The 16060-nt window shown below is 30.5% G+C and overlaps 2 protein-coding genes across 4 annotated transcripts; one reads left to right on the top strand and one right to left on the bottom strand.

Moving 5' to 3' along the window:
* Positions 1-3522: 3522 nt before the first annotated feature.
* LOC129946822 (probable elongation factor 1-delta) lies at positions 3523-5840 on the top strand. The gene is made up of 5 exons (XM_056057166.1): positions 3523-3683; positions 3951-4048; positions 4149-4685; positions 4924-5001; positions 5087-5840. Exons 2-5 carry the CDS (start codon positions 3959-3961, stop codon positions 5717-5719), a joined length of 1338 nt encoding a protein of 445 aa, XP_055913141.1. The 5' UTR covers positions 3523-3683; positions 3951-3958; the 3' UTR covers positions 5720-5840.
* A 1980-nt stretch (positions 5841-7820) lies between these two features.
* LOC129945150 (ras-related protein Ral-a) lies at positions 7821-15528 on the bottom strand. Of its 3 annotated transcripts, none has more exons than XM_056054808.1 (6): positions 15147-15528; positions 11931-12126; positions 11714-11874; positions 11444-11618; positions 10121-10241; positions 7821-9094 (listed from the first exon to the last, which is right to left on the bottom strand). In XM_056054808.1, the coding sequence occupies exons 2-5, from the start codon at positions 12081-12083 to the stop codon at positions 10125-10127; spliced, it is 606 nt and encodes a 201-aa protein (XP_055910783.1). In that variant the 5' UTR covers positions 12084-12126; positions 15147-15528; the 3' UTR covers positions 7821-9094; positions 10121-10124. The 3 variants fall into 3 exon arrangements, with proteins under 3 accessions (XP_055910783.1, XP_055910784.1, XP_055910785.1); XM_056054809.1 differs by lacking the exon at positions 15147-15528 and adding an exon at positions 14649-14782; XM_056054810.1 differs by lacking the exon at positions 10121-10241 and having other exon boundaries at positions 15147-15527.
* Between the last annotated feature and the right edge of the window lie 532 nt (positions 15529-16060).

The following is a 16060-nucleotide window of genomic DNA, read 5'->3' as shown; positions in this document are numbered from 1 at the left end:
CTTGACGACATTCATATGAGAAATGAGAATTTGTTCGCGAACTTCGCCATACACGACGAACATGAATGCTAACGAACATGAAAAAATAAAAAAATTTCGCCAACAGCGAGCAGTTCGCATGCAAGCCCATACACGAAAAAACAAACAGCAAACACGAGCTTAACGGACGTACTACGAATTTGATGCAATCTTTTTTACCCTGAGGCTCCACGAGAGTAAAATCCAATCCAGCTTCTCTTCCGCAATCTCATCTCATATTATGTCTTCCCATGAGCAACCTCAAATGTCACATTTGACATTAAAAACGGTTAATCTGTTGTTTACTCTTTTGTTGATTTTTCTTTAGTGTCGGTAGTTATTGGTTTTGGGTTAAACCATTTTTCGAAGTAAGGGAACTTCATGATTTGAAGGTGCAAATGTATAGACTATAATAATTTTCGTAAGATGTCGGTCGACAGCTTTGAAGCTGTTCTTTGCCCAGTAAAAATAACTTTGAGTTGATGAACTTAGGCTCTCGAGAAAATTAAATTTTAATTTCAAAAAGACTGTGGAAAATGGACGCTCACCACTACCATTGTATATGTATTTCTTATAGTACTCCTATGGAACGAACATTTTTATTTCATCTCCACGCCGTTTATGGCGCTGCGTGTATCAAAATGCTTGGTAGGAAATCAAGAATGAGGAGAAAATTACTAAAGAAAGAATGAGAAAAGTAAATTTGTTTAGGTTCCATAAGCATTAATATGTTCGAGTGAGAGAGGAATAATATTTGTTCACATTTTTTTTGCTTTCACGTGTGAATGTAGAGGAGATGGATGTGCATATGTATTCATATGCTTGTAGCTATGTATACTTTAACGTTGTAGGTATTTTGAATTTAAAAATTGTCGTTAGATTTTAAATTTTTGTTTAAAATGAAATGTTGCCATATTTGGCATATGATGCATTGAAGATTTTAAATATATTCAATTATTTTGTTGTTGTTTTTCTTGCGTATTATTTGTTATTTGTACGCATCAAGTTTAAACACAATCAAAAATTAAAATGCATTCAAAACTAGGTCGATTTTTGTTTTTAAACGGTTAAATAGGGTGTACTGAATTGAATTTTAAATTTTTATATAAACACATTCAAATAAATAAATACAATATAAGAGGTATAAAACTAGGTTCAGAAATGAACCTTACAGGTATAAATACCTTAATTGGAAAGATAAAAGCCTAATATATAAGATATCGTGATTTTGACAGAATGGAAGTGTTTCTTGTGTGGAGATATCATTATGATAACATTAATTGCTTCTATGGAACTCATCGATTCATATAGTCCAGAATATTTTGCTTTTTTCGGTTTTAATCTTTTAAGGTCTTTTCTTGTAAAAGATACAAACATACTTGTAAGTGCATTGTATGCCGAGTTTGCACCTTGTTTCAAGAGTTTTTTTTCGGCGGGCATTTTAATTAGCATGTCTAGGAATTTAGCAACAAAAACTTCTCAAAAATGGATATCTTATCAGAACAAATAGCCCATTTGACTCTAGTATATGTGATCTTACTAAAGAATTCGTAGATAGTTTGAGGTTTAACTGCAAATACTGACGAAATCAAAATTATTACCGAAAGCTTATCAAGAAAAAAAGTCCTTTTGCAAACAAAAGAGTCCCTTTTAAAGTGAACGGAGATTTTGTACCTGTTATCTTTTTGGCAAGACTGGTTTAAACAGCTGACGCACGTTTCGTGTTTTGTTTCACTATCAAACGTCTTCAGTTTGGTCTATGATTGCACCATGAATCGTCTTACTAACGAACAACGCTTGCAATTTATTGAATTGAAATATTGAAAATTGGACTAAGCGAATGGACGCCTTGAGGCGCGGTCAAGTTCAACATCAGCATGAAATAATCTTGAAAAATTAAATTATATGGACCGTACTATCCATTCAAATAAAAATGTCATGCATATTTCCGAATTGTATGTATGTGTTTGTTTTTAACTTTCAAATATTTTTTAAAAATTCTCCCTTTATAAATATATACATACATATACATATGAAACGGACACACTAAAGGAATTACATGAAACTACTTTTTTGGTATAAAAAAGATAAAATATAATTTTTTTGGATTTAAGAGTCATATCAAAAATAAAGACAATTATCAGGAACACCCTATTGAATTGAAAAACAAATATATTATATTCACTACCTACCGCAAAAAATACTCTTGCAGTACGTTTTTGCGTTGTTATTGTTTCTCCTATAAATACTTTTTCTATTTCTCGCCAAAGCATAACCGTAAAAACTTTCCTCTTCAAGTATAATATGCATACACACATAAAATGTCAAAACGTTGTTGCTATTATCTCCCTCGATCTTCTACTACATTTGCATATGTTCTTCTCTATTTTCTATTCTTTAATAGTTGTTGAATTTTCCCTCATTCTCAACTATTGAGGGGTATAAAAAAAGGGATCAAATTCAATCATCTCCACGCCTCTCAGATGTCGCTTCGATCGTTCCTCTTCATGAGAGTACTATAGTAATATATATACAATGCCACTACATAAACCACAAACGTCAAATTTGATGACAGAATTTTGATCCGCTCGAAAAAATGGACTGGATATTGGATTGTTGGTCTCTTTTGGATTATCTTGTCATCAAAAATGTTGAATGGAGATCCCAAGTTTAGGTAATGAAGCCTACGAAACAACTTTGTCTATTATTGAGAAAATCGGAAAAACGCTTTCATATAAGTGAAGTTTTAGCACAGAACTTGAATTCTTTTAAAGTCTTTTTTATTTGACATATATTAGTAGCTCGAGCTAAAATTTAGCCTACATACAAATTTTTCTCCGAATTTAGTTAAGCTTTAGTTAAGCAAAGCGTTTTAGAAGAATGGTACGTTGTATTAGCGTATATTATTGAACTACCAAAACTAAACGAACTGATAAAATGATCGGCGTATTTATTTTAAGCTAATTTTTGGCAGGCTATTGAAGGTCGTAGGATTATTGAAAGTAGGATTGTTTGGGGTTTGTTTTAATTAGTATTAATAAAACTGTTATATAAAATATAAAAAAAGTATATTTAATTTTAACAAAAATATAAAACGGTCCCTAAGTCTGAATGTGACGAGTACAAGAATTCGGCTATGCTCGTCAGTCAAAATCCCTCAATTTGAAACTTGGAGAAAAGTTCCTACAATTCATCAATTGCATTTTCTGCACAACGTTCCTCTGTTAAAATGTAGCTCAAGTCTTTGCTAAAGTTCGGAGAAATTTTAGCTCAAACTGTGTTCTACTTTTAGAAAAGGCACGCACATGCAACTTTTAGTATCTAAACTGATTTTTGACAGCTCAGTTCTACTATGAGTTTAAAAAGAAAACGACTTATTTGTTTTGTCACTTTCAAAACTGTTTCTTTTGAGTATTTTGGCAGCACTTTTCGGTACTATTGCGAATTATTATACTCAAATGTTGACTATTGTGAACTTTTTCGAACTCGAAAATTATTTCCAACTGGATTAGATTTTTGCTTGAAGAGGTTAGGCTGTTAGGTGTTGATTTTAATTTTGTGATATCTGTCTCGCTGTCTTTGCTCTGGCCGGTAAAATTTCCAGAAAACTAAGGTTCTGATTCGGAATTTAAATATTTCTATTATATTGGAAAAAATCATAAATCGTAAATCCCACGTTTTGAAACATAATCATCTATCTATTTACATGTCCCCATAAACAAAGATTGGAAATTCCTCCAAATACAAATACGACACATTATAATTGGCAATCCATCTTTTCCTTCTTCTGCACATGCCACGTTTTTCTATATAAAAAATATTGTAGAACCTGACTTCTTTTTGAAGTCTAAACGCAGACGCAAAATTATAGATTTTTCGCCTTTCTCTAATTCATTTTTGCAAAGTTAAAGTGTACAGCATAAACTTTTCAGATCGTAAAATGGCCTGTCCACTTGCAGCAGAACGTGTCTGGGTAGAAAAATCTCGCTACCATGATGCAGAAAGAGAATACTATGAGCGTTTGGCGAAGGTAAGAATTTTGCTGATTGAATTGGCCAATTGTTTTATATAATCATGTGTCTTTGTTAAATGTTAAATATAAATCAAATAAATTAAAATGAAATTACAAGCTGCTAAAAGGAACGGTAAGCAATACCAATACCGAGACCCAAGCTCAAGTCCAAGACCGAAACCAACCCGAACAAGAAAAAGAACCAGAAATTGAACAAGTTGTAGAAGAATCTGTTCCTGTAACCGTAAGTCCGGAAAAAACCAAAGCTAAGAAAAATAAGAAGAATACGCGTAAATCGCAAAGTCCTGAAGACATGGCGTCAATGGCAGGTGCGTTTATCTTGAAAAAGGCAGTAGCCCAGCCCCAGCCAAAAAAATCAAAGAAATCCAAAGTAGCGGACTCCGAAGCTTCGTCTTCGAACAGTTTATCCAAAGATTTTTCGCCTGCAAAGGACGAATCAATACCAATACATTCGGAAGCTGCAGAGGAGACAAAGACCAAGAAAAAGAAGAAGAGAAAGTTCAACAAAGACGTTGTTGTAGATAAGCAAGTGGAAGAGCAGGAAAACATACCACCAAACCAAACGTCGTCGTCGATTGAAACAAAAACTGATATTCAAGATTCCACTAAGAAATCAAAAAACCTCAAAAATAAGGTTTGCCTTTAGACCTCTCTTAGATATAATTTTTTTTCCCAATTGATTTCTTTTTATTTGAGTTCAGTTGATTTGAGTTGAAATGGGTTGTTTTCCGTATTTTCTCGATATTTTTCTGTTCGTATATACCTACATACATATTTAAGTAGAGTAGAAAACTTGTTTTCCGTACTTGCTGTAGCTGTACTTGCAAATATAAATTCTTAATAATTTTGTTTTGCAATAATTCTCTCTGCAGGGACCGGCTTCAAATCAGTGCACTTTAGTATCAGAGATAGCAAAGGCCAGACAGCACATCAAAAATTCACTTGAGAAGGTTAATTTATTATTAACAATTCTAAATAGGCATTATTTGTCTAAATCTATCTGAATTTTCTTGTATTTCTTTTTTTTTCGTATAGATGGACGGAATTGCAACTTTAGCCGCTTCACCAGCCTCTTCCGACATCGTTGATCGCTTGGCAGCAGTTGAAAAGGATAATGTTGAACTTCGTCAATTGATTGAGGGTTTGAAGAAAGTGTGTTTGCAGTCTGAGAACCGTGTCAAGTCACTCGAACAGAAACTGTCTTCCCTAAATGTCGGCTCCGCAGCACCAGCAGCAACAAAAGCAGCACCCGCCCCTTCCAACAAAAACAAAGACGAAGATGATGACGGCGTTGATTTGTTTGCCTCAGACTCGGAAGATGACGATGCTGAAGCCGCAAAAATCCGTGAAGAACGTTTGGCCGCTTACGCTGCAAAGAAATCAAAGAAGCCCGCTCTTATTGCCAAGTCCAGCCTTGTTCTAGATGTCAAGCCATGGGATGACGAGACTGACATGAAAGCACTAGAGGCTGAGGTGCGAAAAATTACATCAGATGGACTTCTCTGGGGAGCTTCCAAATTTGCACCGGTTGCTTTTGGCATTACAAAGTTGAGCATCTCCTGTGTTGTTGAAGATGATAAGGTTTCTATTGATTGGCTTACTGAGGAAATCGAGAAATTAGAAGACTACGTCCAAAGTGTCGATGTCGCTGCATTCAACAAAATCTAAACTGTTAATTTTAAACTCAAAATTGTATCAACTCTGAAATGGTTTTGCCAGTAAAATGTTTGTGTAGATGTTTTTTTGAAAATAAATAACTTATATTCAATATTCCATTTTGAAAAATATATTTTTCGTCCTTTTTAATAAAAAGAGAAGGAAAGAAATTATAATTTGGTTGAGTGACATTAGTGATGCCCAAAAAAAGGTGAGAGTTAATTTAAAAACTGGAAGGTTTTCGTACCGTAAAATACTCATAAATAACATAAACCTTAACCGATCTGGATAATTTTGATTTTTCCTCGAATTCCGAAACCGAAAGATGACTAATTTTCTCAAATTGCTCTAGAAACGCTTATTTGAAATTGTCTAATCAAGAAAGAAGATTTTTGTTTAGTTTTTTAGAGGCATTTTGAAACCTTATTTGCAATACCTTTTTTTAATTTCAAAAACATATTTTCAAGTGGATATTTAACAGAACAATGCGTAGTTTTATAAATTGGAATGGTTACGTTACTTTTATCAAACATCGTCAGTCCATAGCTTAGACGATATGGCCGTATGATGAACTAGGCTGCGACACCAACAAAATGACTTAGTTCTAAGGTCTTGTAGTAAGTATATTTATATTTAAAAAATCTACAAATTGGATACAAAAAGAAGTTTAAAATAATAAATTTATGAAACCACTTCTTTTAGTTGTGGTTGTCTAGTAATATAAAAGCATAGACACACCATATATAATTTTTGGAACTCTATATTAGATTCAAAATTAAAAAAAAATAATGTTTTACATTTTCGCTAATATATTTCAGGTTTTCTTTACATAATACAACAAATGAATTGAAAAGTGTATTATACGTAGTACACACTTTTAAATATAGTATTTAAATATATAAAAAATTAACAATTTCTTGCCACTTCTTCTTACAAAAGTTTCTTTAGCATTTAAATAAGCTCTATTTAAAAAAAATTATTTATCTTGGGTATACTTTAATAAATATTCGATTATTCCTATCAAAATAAGACTACGTATGTAAATACTCAAGGAAGGAAACAATAATTCAATTGAAATATATTTTTTTGGTAATTTTCTCAAGAACAAGAAGACATAAAATCATCTGGTTTTCAGTTTTTGATCAAAAACAAATATGAACAATGAATTCTAAAAACAATAATAGATAATTTAAGTATTAAAAATTACACTTCAAAACTTTTTTTTACCTTTTTTGGCCAAATTTTGAGTTTAAAACAATTTTTTTCAAAAACTATGCAAATTAACACATCTATTCCATTATTAATTAGAAAATATGAACCAAAATATAATAATAAGCTAATAGACAAAAGTGTTGGCTTTGAAAAATTTATAAAACTTAGTTGTAAGTATTACCATTATTTTGTTTCCATTTAACTTACATATTTTTTTTAAAATGTCCCTACCTCCTAAATGGGGGGAAACAGACCCGCTCCCGTAGTAAAAAATACTTGTTTTTAACTGTTCTATACAAATCCGTCATCAAACTTTGTCGCCTGAGCTATCGTACTCTTCCCAAAAAATGCAATAGCTAATGTCGCCGTAGCCACTAGGTGCCACCCCTAAAGAATTTCTCAGCACTATTCCTTATTTTCGTGGTGAATTGACTTTAGAGGGTGGTGAATTGATGTTAGCAGCGGTGAATTGATGTTAGACCTAAGGGTGCGTGTAAGTAGACGTTTCAGCTTGTAGGCAAACCAGAATGACAGATTTGTTTCCGGTCTTTATATGGTGTGTCTATGTATAAAAGCTATTTTTATTCTTTTTATTTCAATTGGAAGATCACTTCATTTGCTTGTGGCAAAATCACTTAAACGTCATTTTAATATTAACAAGGCAGCATTTTTACATGATAGTCTCTTAGTAAAATCCAGCTTTTAAAAACAATGCCCAAAAATCACGGACCTTGTATAGCGCCCACATGCTTTTTTCCAAATGCTGTTCTGTTCATTTTACATTTGTACAAGCCCACTCGAAAATGTTTTTGAAAACTAAGTTGGTAAATGATAAGGTCTACGCTTTATGGAAAATAATGTACTCGCATGTACAAAAAATGCCTATGATGGAAAAATAATATTGTATTGTTGTGTTGTATAAATTCTATTTTATTGTTTATAATTGCATACATAATTAACCATTAATATCTTTTTGTATATTTATTTCATTTAGATTTTTAGTTTAATGCTTTGTTTAATAATTTTAAGCCATTCATCAGAGGGCAGTAAAAAAGTGCTAAGTTGAAAGTGCTTAAGATAGGACAGGCTGTTTTTGCTATGGAATTCAATATGAGCGGTTTTGAAATGGACCAATTGATCAATATTTTACGGCATCACTGAATAGAATTTGTAACGTGATGTTTTAAAATTTAATTTAGATTTTACGTTTAAAGATAATTAACAAAATTTGAAAGAAATATACATAATCCATTTTGTAGGTATAACAGAATAAAAAGTGTTTAAGTTTTAGACTTAAGTTTTTATTTTTATAAAGCACTGTAATATGAAAATATCGATTTTCATTAACATATAAATAAATATCAATTGAGTTTGAGTTTGAATTGAATAAACTATCAATCGCAGTTTTAAAAGTATAAATATTTAACAAAGACAGGGTATATACATAAATGCAAATTTAAATTATCAAATTATTGTAAATGCATGTTTTACTTTTAGGTGTCGTTACTGAAGTCCCAACAAGTAACTTAAAGATGTACATTATACAAAAAAATCCTACTATCTGAAATGTAAATGCACCTGCATGTACTAAAATTTATAAATTGGAACGAAAAGATAATAATTTTTGATTAATTTTAAAGGGATAAGAAAAATCACATACATATTAGGCAATAGAAAGTGTATAGGATAGGTGAACAATAAGTGATTAAATTAAAAATAATTATTATGAGCAACTAACTGTAATGTGTATCGAATGTTTTAATGCTAATTCTACTATTCTGCTCATAGATTATTCTGTTATTTAGATATTATGTATTTGTATTTATTATTTTTTATTGAATAAATAAAAAATTACAAACATTTTTACATGCGGCTCGAACTTAATTTATTTCTTTGTAACTCTGTAGTTAAGAAATACCAAAGTCTTGAATGATTTCGTTACTTTCTTAATTCTACATTATACATAAGTGATGATTTTTTTTATTCATTTTTGTTTAAATTTTTTGTATATTTTGTATTCAGCGTTCTCATTTGCTGAATGTTTATCTTTCTCGGAAAAGATAAAAGATATTACAACAATTGGCAGCAACGGGATTTTGTTTTTGTAGGCTGTCGTACATCTGTTAGGCGTTGTTTTTTACGAGATGATATATCCCTGATAAGATCATAAAACACCTATTAAAAGAAAAAGGAAGAAACTTTGAGACAACTATCAAAACACATGCATTAAATGAAACCATAATATTTATGTACAGGGTATAACAGAAAACAACCAAACCAATAAAACCAATGAGTGTAATGTGTACGTATTTATTAGTATTTTTTTTTTAATATATGTAAATCTGAAAGGGCATATAATTAAATAAACTATAGAAACTACACACCTAGAACCTTTCGAATGAGAATGCATTTTGCAACTACTAAAATAGAATGAATCTATTGAAAACATTTATACCTTACTGATGCTTCTATTTATCATATGTATGTACATAATTCAAAAAAAAATATTTTTTATTAAATCGGTCGGTGGTGTTAAATTAATCAGTTCAATGTTTTAAACTTTGAGAGCAATGAATTATTTGTTATGAAACATTTTCATAAAGATCTAGACGCAGAATAAAAATAGATACAATTATAAACCATTTTCCACCCAATAAAATGCATTGACAACTAATCAAGTAGGTTAAACATATACAGCTAAAAAAATGTACAATTATAGCAAAAAAGTATATATGAAAAGTTATAATATGTAAGTATATTATCTTCTAATTTATTTTTTTACTGCATCCCAATTTGCTATAAAGCAATTTTTAATTTATTTCTCATTTAAAAAGTGAATTATAAAAAGAAGTCAGACATATTATAATAAGGTAAGTACATTTAATTTTCCTAGTGGAGAGAGAAATAATAACAGTTTTTTGGTAATAAGAACACATCACATTTGTTGAACTTAATATTAGGTAACTTCTAAGAGTTAACTTTAGGAAGGACAACTAGTGAAAGGAATTATTAGTAGACAAGCGAGTGGTATAAGTTTTTAATGTGTTATTGTTGCAAATTAAAAGTATATCTTAATTATTTAAAACTAAATTCATTTAATTAAATAAAATATTTGTAAAAAAAGGAAACACAAAAATACTTAAAATAAATATTGGTTATTATAAAGATTAAGATAAGATAAGTAAAGAACGCTGTATGCACCTATCTAAATTAGTATACACTTAAGTTTCCGCCTCTTGCATTTATCTTTAGTTCTCCCACTTGTTGCTTTTGAATCTTCAGTTTTTCGTGATCTTATTTCACGCATCAAATCAAAAAACACCTGTGTGGAATAAAAAGAAAACATACCAGTGGTTTGATGAAGGACAAAACAAATGAATATCAGATCTTAATGCAAAATAGAAACAAACAAAAATCTGAATTTTGTCTTCTTTTTGTTTTAAGCCTAACAAGCAAATAAATATAATACATACATAAGTACTTACTATGTGCCTATTTAGCCACAAAAATAATATCAAATTGAATAGCTAATAATATATTGGTTTTTGGTTTACTGAAAGTTAATATGCTTGAGGGTTAAAATGTAATGTGTGCTAGTGCTGCAAGTTTCAAAACAACAAAACCAATAAAAAGCTCCATAGGTATAAAGGGCATGAAGTAAACCCCCAATGGCACTCATAACTTTATGCCTTTGTGTAAGATTTATGTTTATTATGTTCAACTGGAAAAGGGGAGTACGGTTATTGTAGTTTATATTTGATCTTAATCTCTTGTATACATATGCATGTTCTTATTAACAAAAACTTATCTAACAGAAACAGCCACATGTTTATGCAGCGTTCAACGCACTTTGCAAAACCTTAGACTTTTGGAAGCTTAAACAAAATTGCATCGACGCAAAACTAACATTCGCAATTACTTATGTATACTACAGTCTCGAACACCATACTGTCTCAAATGAGTCATACGAATTTGCGATGATATTTTTGGTACTCAAATTATTATGAATGGTTTTGAGTTCTTAAGCAAGTGCTAGTCTTGGTTATTGTTATTTGAAGGCTAAATTTTAATTCAAGTCTTAAATTTCAAACATAGCGTTGCCGCGTTTTTTTATATTTGTTGAAGTATTTTAAAGTGAAAACACTCCTTCAAATTCATTCTTTAAATTTTGTCCTTTTAAAATTAAATACTTTTAAAGTTGTATTGACTATTTAAAACACATGTCTTCAAGTTTTAGGTAAATACCATATATATAACAAAATCATTACTCTAAGTACAAAATTAAGACGTGTTCTCAACATTTATGGAAAATAAAACTAGGTACAATGGATGCATTTAATTTTCAAACCACGTGAATCTAATTAAGTGAATGTATTTGCTGATGTGATGTTTTTTCAATGGAACTAAAAAATTAACATCATTTAGATACTCATGACAATGTGTTTTTGATAATGTTGTCATTGTTGAGACACCAAACACACTTACCATTTCTTTAGACATAATAAATAAATGTAGGTGTCTTACCTTGTCAACGTTTTCTCTTGTTTTTGCGGATGTTTCAACATATGTAACTTGCCAATGATGAGCTCGAGACTGGCATTCGCTAAGTGGTACTTTACGCCTCTCATTCAAATCACATTTGTTTCCAACTAACAGAAATGGTATGCTCTCATCATTTTTAACCCGCAAAATTTGTTCTCTTGAATTAAAAAATTTAAAATTAAATCAATTAATACCATAGTTATAGCATTTTACATGATAGTGGATAACAATTAAATAATATTAAGGAGTCACCTGAATTCTTGCGTGGCTTGAAAGCTTTCATCATCTGTTATAGAAAATACACATAGGAATCCTTCACCGCTTCGGAAATAGTTATCTCTTATTGCAGCGTAATCTTCCTGACCAGCTGTATCTAATATATCTATTTGTACTTCTTCACCATCTAACACTACCTAAAATATAAATAGACCTCAATTCATAATCTCAGTAAGGTTTTTAAATAAATTACCTTTTTTCTATAACTATCCGCTTTAGTTGGTTCGTAGTCTTCCACAAATTCGTCGTACATAAATTGAAGAGTCAGTGCTGATTTCCCAACGCCACCACTGCCAACCATAATAACTTTATGGAGGGCTGGACCTGTTACCGGTTTTTTACTCATAGTTTTAAGATATTTTTGTCTCAAGTTAACTGAGTTCTTATCACTGAAAACAAACGTATTTTTATAATTTTAAATGCCTGTCTATTTCATTTATTAACTGTATAATAAGCATTTATAAAAATTGTTACTAAAGATTTTAAATTATTACAATATTGGTTTGTTCTGAAATTGTTTTTGAAAAACTATCTTAAAAATTGCAATAGCATATTTTAAAATTAAATGTTAAGGAATAATAATTAAAAAGGCAATGAGTTTCCTGATGACAATGCCAAACACGCAGCCCATTCTTAACGACTTTCAACCCAACAAACGATTTGGAAAACTCAATTTTTAATGGAAGGAAAGACTAAACCAGTAGGTAACATACCCCAAATATTATACCAATATCAACCCAGAAGCTTAAGATGCAGTCTAATCAACGAATTCCTCAACATATATGATTCTAAACGACTCGAAATGGGACACTCAAATATCACCCATAGCCATAAGATGTCCAAACATGTCACTTCTGCAATGGAGTAGTTTACTCAACACATGATAAATTTATCTTATACTTTAATTGCCTACATTTTTTTTAATTATTTGGAATTTCATAATTTGCTTTAGATGGTAACACAAACACGAATCGGTGCTATTTAGCTAAGCCAACGAACCTGCAACCCTTGCACAATCTTTAGAACCTAACCCCAAAAAAATATTATTAAATTACATTAATCCAACAACCACATAAAAAAATTGGGACCAATAATTTAATTTTTGAATATGTGTTTGCACCGTTTAAGGTAGATAATTTGCAAAAACAAATATGACACTCACTGTAGGTAGACTCGTATGAATATGAGTTAACATTAAATGTTTTTAACGTCCCTATAATATTTCTTTCTGATTTAAAGACCTTGTAGAAACGTCTTCACACTACCAGTACATAATACAAATGCGTCACTTATGTACAGTTAAAAAGCTGAGTCAAAAAGATTAAAGGCAGATTTGTGATTGCAAGATTTACAATTTTGTTGTACTTACAAGAAAAACTTTGCGTTTACCATGCTATAAAGCTGTTATTATTTTTAATATTTTCGACTATACTAGATTTTATCATTTAACATTGTTTAAACAAATAAATCTCGATTAAATTCATAATAAGAAGTAAGTTTAATTTCAAGCAGCAACGATTTTCACAGCTCTTCATTAAAAAAGCAACGCTTTTCTAAAAAAAATATGATCTGTGAATAACTTGTCACTTGAATGCAACTTACCTACCTACCTTCTTGCTTTTGAGAAATCACAAACAATTTTTACGACTCAATGTGGGAAGAAATTTTCCGCAAACTTCAGTGCACACGTTAAATACCTACGTATGAAAACTATGCCACTTTGAATGAAGTGTGTGAGAAAATGCTCAACAATAGATCATTAAAGAATTCTTTCGTTCTACTTTCGCCTTTATCATTGTAAATAACAAGAAACAAAAAAAGTAAACTTTTAAAAATAACAAACAATTATTTGTAAGAGAAAACAAGCAAACATACTACCTACGTACAAACTCCAGTTTTATGCGTGTTTAAATTTAAATTAATCAACATGAATATTTTATTTGTAAAAATGAATGTACCCATTGGGACCCGTTGATATATCTTAATATTTTTATCAAATTTGTGTCTCTTAGTTTGATACGCAGAAAAACATGAGAAACATTAAAAAAGAAAAGAAAAAAGTGGATGACAACAATGCCAAGTTTTGAAGGGCAATTTCCGCAATGTTCTTTCTTTAATTACTTTTTACTTGAATAAGAAAAATATAGAACATTTTAAAAGAAATGTAATTAATCATCTACAATACGTCTGGAAACATAAAATAGAGCAATAAATATTGTTCATCAATTAAAACATAAAAAGTTAGCACTCATTTAAAATGGAAATATGTAACCTATACAAATTTTTGTTTAAATAATAAGATATTCCTATATCCACGATCGCCAACACTTTAACTGAATTAAATTAAATATAAACTTAAAATCTATTCAACCTGTTTCACTGATTATGGTATCAAAATGTTAGTGAAAGTGAAATCGTTGAAAGTTTTTATAGATATTGTTTTATGAAACTAATCTAATTCAAAGTTTTGGAACTAGGTAGGTACAAAAAAAGTAATGTGGGCAGAAATGTTAGTTACATTTCGATAGACGTTATCTTCGGTCTAGAATCCTAGGCATTAACGAGTTTTTGAACCAATTAGAAATCTTTAGGATTTTTTCAAGCAGTTCCAAAGAAGAAGGTACAATGACCTTATCTCCTGGATCTGAATTTTTTTATCATATTATTTTCCATTTTTATTGCGTTTTAAACACTCAAATGAGTTATAATTAAGGACTATGGCGTTTCCTACTCATTTCTTATTTCACTAGCTAAAATCCCAGTTTTAAATTGGGACTCGCCTTTTTCAATCTTTTTGCCATACTAAATTTAAAAACTCTGAAACTACCAAAGTGACTAAATGGCGAATGACTATTGTTATTTCTGTCCGTTATTTAAATGTTAACTTTAATATCTTAACAAAGAATCTTACCGCTGATATAAGGCCTCTACGAGCTATACCTGCGTTTAAATTTTCTCAGGCATTTATGTAGGTATACATACAAACAATATTTTTGCACCACAACCTTAAGAGATGTTCTCATCTGTTGAAAACCATTATTTTAGAACACTACTAATTGTTGTTCATCCAATTGATGTTCGTCAGAGTAGAATGTAATCAAATGACTTTAAATAACAAAATCCACATAAAAGATACTGTCATCGCCACGACAAAATACCCACAATGAGTCATAGAGCAGAGTACAGAACAATTGGGAGCGTGTAGTATCACAAATTAGGGAGTTCACCTAAACACCAAACATAGTCGAGTTCGAGGAAGTCTATGCAGAAAAACTATTTTAATCATCAGAAAATTTGGAGTTTTCTTTTTAAACGTCTTTGGCCTGTTTGTATTTCAATGAAACAAATTGTGAAGAACCAAAGTAAGACCCTGAAAATGTTCAATATTTCACTTAAATTAACTACAAACCTTTTTTTTATTTAAATCCCAAATTTCCGAATAACATAAATCACATAAACGACGACGACGACGGCACAATGCAATGCAGATAGCAGAGAAAAAACAAAACCAATGCTGTACTGCTGCTTCGACTGGACAACGCCTTAAGTTTTGAACAGACTTTAGACTTTAGAATATTTAACAAAATCAATGCGAATAACAGGAATGAATTGATAAGATATCGTTCTTCAATTAAATTTATCTTCTGGAATCACACTATCACTTTGAGATTTTTGATATTTGTAAAATTAAGTGTAATATATAAAAAAAATGAGCAAATCCATCCGTCAAGCGAAATTCGAAATAACACTGCACCCGCGCGTACCTTACTGGGAAGAGTGAGAAAAATAGAAATTAATTTCTTTAAACAGAAAGTAGTCTTTTCTAAAAATGATAGACAGAGACGGAACGTGAATGGGATATTTTGTACGAAAAAATATTGTAGTAGACTTTTTTGGGAGCCAGAAGCTGTAAGCCGTTTCAGTGGTTAATCAGCGTTGCCGCAGTCCAAATAATTTACAAGTAATACAAATATATAATAAAAAAAAATTATAAAAACGTTTTATTGTTGGTCTCAGACTAATGTTAAAGGGTTTGAGATAAGTTTTAAATTTTGATTTAAACAACTTCTTTAGTTTGTCTAAATTGCTATTTTAAAGATTCAAATTAAAAATCAAACTAGATTTAAAGTATTGAGTTTTACTTGTCAGGAATATAACTGTACCAAAACCGTTGAACAAAAGTAATCATATATATTCAGTCTAATTTATAAGCTTTTCTCTTATTATGAAGTGGCTTAACGTTTATAAATATTTGTATACAGGCTTATATTTAGTTCAATTAATATAAGTTTCAGTAATTGAAAGCAGTTAAGACTGTAAAGG

This window comes from Eupeodes corollae, chromosome 2, assembly GCF_945859685.1.
Source record: "Eupeodes corollae chromosome 2, idEupCoro1.1, whole genome shotgun sequence".
In the NCBI taxonomy this organism is placed as follows: Eukaryota; Metazoa; Arthropoda; class Insecta; order Diptera; family Syrphidae; genus Eupeodes; species Eupeodes corollae.
The sequence above is the reverse complement of the archived record's forward strand: the minus strand, read 5'-3'. Positions and strand labels throughout refer to the sequence as shown.

Bases quoted from the DNA above. Each gene is read 5' to 3' on its own strand.
- LOC129946822 (XM_056057166.1), top strand. From the start codon at position 3,959: ATGGCCTGTCCACTTGCAGCAGAACGTGTCTGGGTAGAAAAATCTCGC. The intron at 4,049-4,148 runs GTAAGAATTTTG...TGAAATTACAAG, and splicing joins ACTATGAGCGTTTGGCGAAG to CTGCTAAAAGGAACGGTAAG. The intron at 5,002-5,086 runs GTTAATTTATTA...TTTTTCGTATAG, and splicing joins TCAAAAATTCACTTGAGAAG to ATGGACGGAATTGCAACTTT.
- LOC129945150 (XM_056054808.1), bottom strand. From the start codon at position 12,083: ATGAGTAAAAAACCGGTAACAGGTCCAGCCCTCCATAAAGTTATTATG. The intron at 11,619-11,713 runs GTGACTCCTTAA...TTTTAATTCAAG, and splicing joins CAAGCCACGCAAGAATTCAG to AGAACAAATTTTGCGGGTTA. The intron at 10,242-11,443 runs GTAAGACACCTA...TATTCCACACAG, and splicing joins CAAGAGAAAACGTTGACAAG to GTGTTTTTTGATTTGATGCG.